This window comes from Leuciscus leuciscus, assembly GCF_965113295.1.
Source record: "Leuciscus leuciscus genome assembly, chromosome: 20".
Classification (NCBI taxonomy): domain Eukaryota; kingdom Metazoa; phylum Chordata; class Actinopteri; order Cypriniformes; family Leuciscidae; genus Leuciscus; species Leuciscus leuciscus.
This window is the reverse complement of record NC_138744.1, coordinates 15,460,666-15,464,288: the sequence shown is the minus strand read 5'-3', so window position 1 is coordinate 15,464,288 and position 3,623 is coordinate 15,460,666. Positions and strand designations below refer to the sequence as shown.

The 3,623-nt window shown below is 39.4% G+C and overlaps 1 protein-coding gene across 1 annotated transcript; it reads right to left on the bottom strand.

Moving 5' to 3' along the window:
* On the bottom strand, positions 1-1,606 carry lratd2b (LRAT domain containing 2b). Its single transcript, XM_082149438.1, has one exon. It carries the CDS (start codon positions 1,145-1,147, stop codon positions 335-337), a length of 813 nt encoding a protein of 270 aa, XP_082005564.1. The 5' UTR covers positions 1,148-1,606; the 3' UTR covers positions 1-334.
* Positions 1,607-3,623: the final 2,017 nt, after the last annotated feature.

Here is a 3,623-nt window from a genome sequence, read left to right as displayed (position 1 = left end):
TTAAGTAAAAAATAATCAGACTTTATTGAAATAATGTGTGTCAAGGGAATACATACTATGAATGAGATCATTATCATGGAAAGGCTTTCATAAAACGTTCCCTTGGATGTGAATACAGCAAAGTGAGGGTATAATCATGTCCTTAATAAAAAAAAACACCAGGATTATCATTGCTAACAAGCTGAAGTTGTCCAATTTATAAAAGTGCTGCTGACTCTCTTGAGAAACAGATGAAATTGCAACACTGCCGCTGTGCTTGAGGTGATTACAAATAAAGCCCATATCCTCCATGGTGAGGCTGTTTGTCCACTAGAGAACCTCCCTATTTGATCCTTCAGTTACAATTGTAATCATTCTCAGTGTCTTCTGTGCCATTTAAATGATTCTCCAGTTCCTGTATGACGGCTTCCCTTCCCATTTGGTCGTTTCTCCTCTTTTCCATGATCAAATCCTCTAAACTTTGAAAGTCCAAAACGTGACTTTTCTTCTCAGACAGCTGCAGTTTCATCTTGTACGGCTGCTTTCCAATTCGAATCTCCCCTCCAATTTTGAATTCGCGTTTGCCAAACCTGCACCAGGCAGCGAAGCATTCAGAGTTCTTCCAGCAAACATCTCGCTCTTTCATCCCCACTTGTTCCATGGCATTCTGCACCACAACATCCGGGCTCAGCGCGCGGAACTTATACAGGTCGTTTACAATTCTGCCCCTTTTACCTTGACTTGCGTCCAAAAGAAAGTCGCATTTAATCTCGTTTCTATAAAAATGAACTACCTGTAGGTCGCCAACACATACTGCCCAGTGCGGGTACTGGCCGATAGCCACAAACTCCACCAGGTCACCGGGGTTGCACTTATTCGGTAAGTTCTCGCACGACAGCGTTCCCACTTCGCCGAACCTGCTGTTTCTTTCGTAAATACACTCGTCGCGATAATAGACCGCGCATTCTAATTCATTGCGGCAGTCGTAATGTTTCACATCGTCCTTTTCTGTCTCCTCGATGTTGTCCTCTAGCTCGTCGTCATCCGCAGAGAAAATATAAGACACGCCAATCCGTGGAGTGTCGTCTTCTGGGTCGAATCCATTAGGGTCAGTCGTGGGTAATTCATTGTAATTCAAATGGGTAAGTTTCTCCACTTGATTCCCCATAACAATGTCCGAAACTCGTGTGAACAATTTCGCGTCCCACCTGTATCGGGATTTCAAAAACGCAACACGTAGGCTAATCCGGCTTTGGAGCCCCGTTCAGGTCTAAGTCCATGTCTTCTTTTTATCAGCGAATAGTTTGGAGTAATTAGGTGATGTAAGTTTTTGGACCATATCATAAAGTTATCCGAACTGTTTGCAAGCAGTTAGATATTGTTGAGTTTCAGTCTGCGTTCCGAACAGGTGCGTCTCACCTGCTCACTTCCTGGTGTGAGCCGCAGACAGGGGAAACCCATCAGACACAGAGGTGAACCCACGGGGAGTCCTGCAGTTAACGTCCTCTGTAAACTTGTTATTTTGATGATATATTTCCTCTCTCTCCACGTAATAGATGATGTCTCGGGCTCTTTGAAGTTGTGGGAGAGGCAGAAGCAGCTCTCTGTGTAAAATAGTAGCGAGCACGTTAATGTTTACTCAAGGCACGGTCAGTTAAAGAAACAGCGCACATTTAGACTGGATTCTGGAAGCGGATTTCGTTTTTTTTCAATGAACTAAACTCACTGAGAGCTAGTCTACAGTTTAAAGATTACCTTTCTGACCAGATGCTTATACTTTATAATATATATACAAAATACGAGAGTGGATGCCAGTTAACTTGTTTTCAGTGACTTATAGCGTCTTATCTGAACTTTAAACTCAAATATGTTTAGATTTTCAGACATAATGATGATGCAATATCCTAATACAGAGTAGCCTAGCCTAATACAGATATAGCCTACTACCTACTACAAATCAGTTCTTTAAAATCTTAAATCTATAATTACTTTTTAGCCTATACAAAGAGTGCAAATTATTGATAATGAACCCTTTTAAAATGGTGATAAGTCGTCATAATTGGGTAAACTTCTGTAGCGGTGAAGAGGACAACAACAGCAAATATAATTTTTGTATTCCCATTTGCTTCAATAGCAAAAGAAAAGATCCATGATAGCGTTTCCATGACTTTCCAAAAGAGGGGAAAATATAGAGAGACTGATTACAGCAGTTAGAAGAGAGAATGATGTGAAATTGGATGTCACTCAGTCGTTGTATTTGAAGCACCTTTGCACCAGTGTTAATTTGTTTTTGTTTTAAGCCTAATTAACTGCCAAGGTAGTAACACAAAGTAGTGTTACATGTATATGTAAAAAAAAATTAAGTACATTTTCAAAAATTTGACTAGATTTGGACATTTAAGAATGTCTTCATATAAGGTCGAAGAAAACAATTTGTGTGCAACAAATTTGTGTGACCAACTTGACCCTAATTTTTCATCCTCACATGAAATTCCAGATTGTGTGGATTCCAATTGAAATGACTGAATTTTGTCTGCTAAAAATTGCGGTACAACGGTAAATGTATCCCCACCTTTAATAACCTGATGCACCTTGTCTGCACCTGATGTGACTGTTGTCATGCCACGTGCAACACCTTGAGGCTGTCGACAATGCTAAAGCGTCGCATTGCGTATTGTCTGAATAGGTAGGCTACTATATTTGAATTTGAATTTACTTAACGGCCGTTAAAAAAGTAGGCTACGCTCTATATTGTTTGAATATGAATGAAATTTGGACGTAGCATACTATATCCTCCATATTGTTACTGTCACGTGACCTACCAGCATCAGTTGCATTGCTTCGCTTCCATTCATAAATCCTCTCCCATAACCTCACAGGTTAGTAAAGTGTCCATCGAATGCGCACTTCAGAATCTCGGCAGAGCTAGGTCATCCGGGGAATTTTCGCCTACTGTTTTTTTTTAATGGCATGCGTCCCAATATGCATAATATCCATCCTAAATAATATGTGAGATTGCAATAAGTGTGTCCCAAAGCATAGTATGTTGAAAACAGTATATCAAAAGTCCCCGGATGGTCTACTATTTCCGGTAGATTTTCGAAGTGTGGATCCATGCACTATAGCGGCTAATATTGCTTAATTTGGAGGAGGATTTGATTCAGAACAACAAATGCAAATAAAAAGTGTTAAAAGAAAATAATAACCAACAGTTAAATAGAGAGGTTTAGATAAAGGGGTTTGAGTGACTAATAATCAACATGATAAAAAAACAATGTGGACTTTTATAAAGATCTGTTTGGCCAATCAACTTTTAAATGCATTATTATGCAAACACATAAGGAAAGTTCTCTGCATGAAAGACCCATGTCTGGCAGATCAACGTTCTCTCCAATACAGTAGGAAATTAAAGTAAATGAAATCTGGAGGATTTTAACTGCAGTGACAAGATGATTGACAGGTCAGTTTACAGTGACAGATTGCTTATAACTATGCAACAGAGCGCCTGTTAAATACACAATTTAATGAAATGATAATATGTCCCAAACCTTATCTACTCTTTTGCTACACACTTTTTCTTCGCAAAAAGAGTACATACTTTTAGGGCGTAGTATTAGGCGAATTGGGACACATTCGGACATACT

Coding starts and splice junctions, on each gene's coding strand:
- lratd2b (XM_082149438.1), bottom strand. CDS start 1,147: ATGGGGAATCAAGTGGAGAAACTTACCCATTTGAATTACAATGAATTA.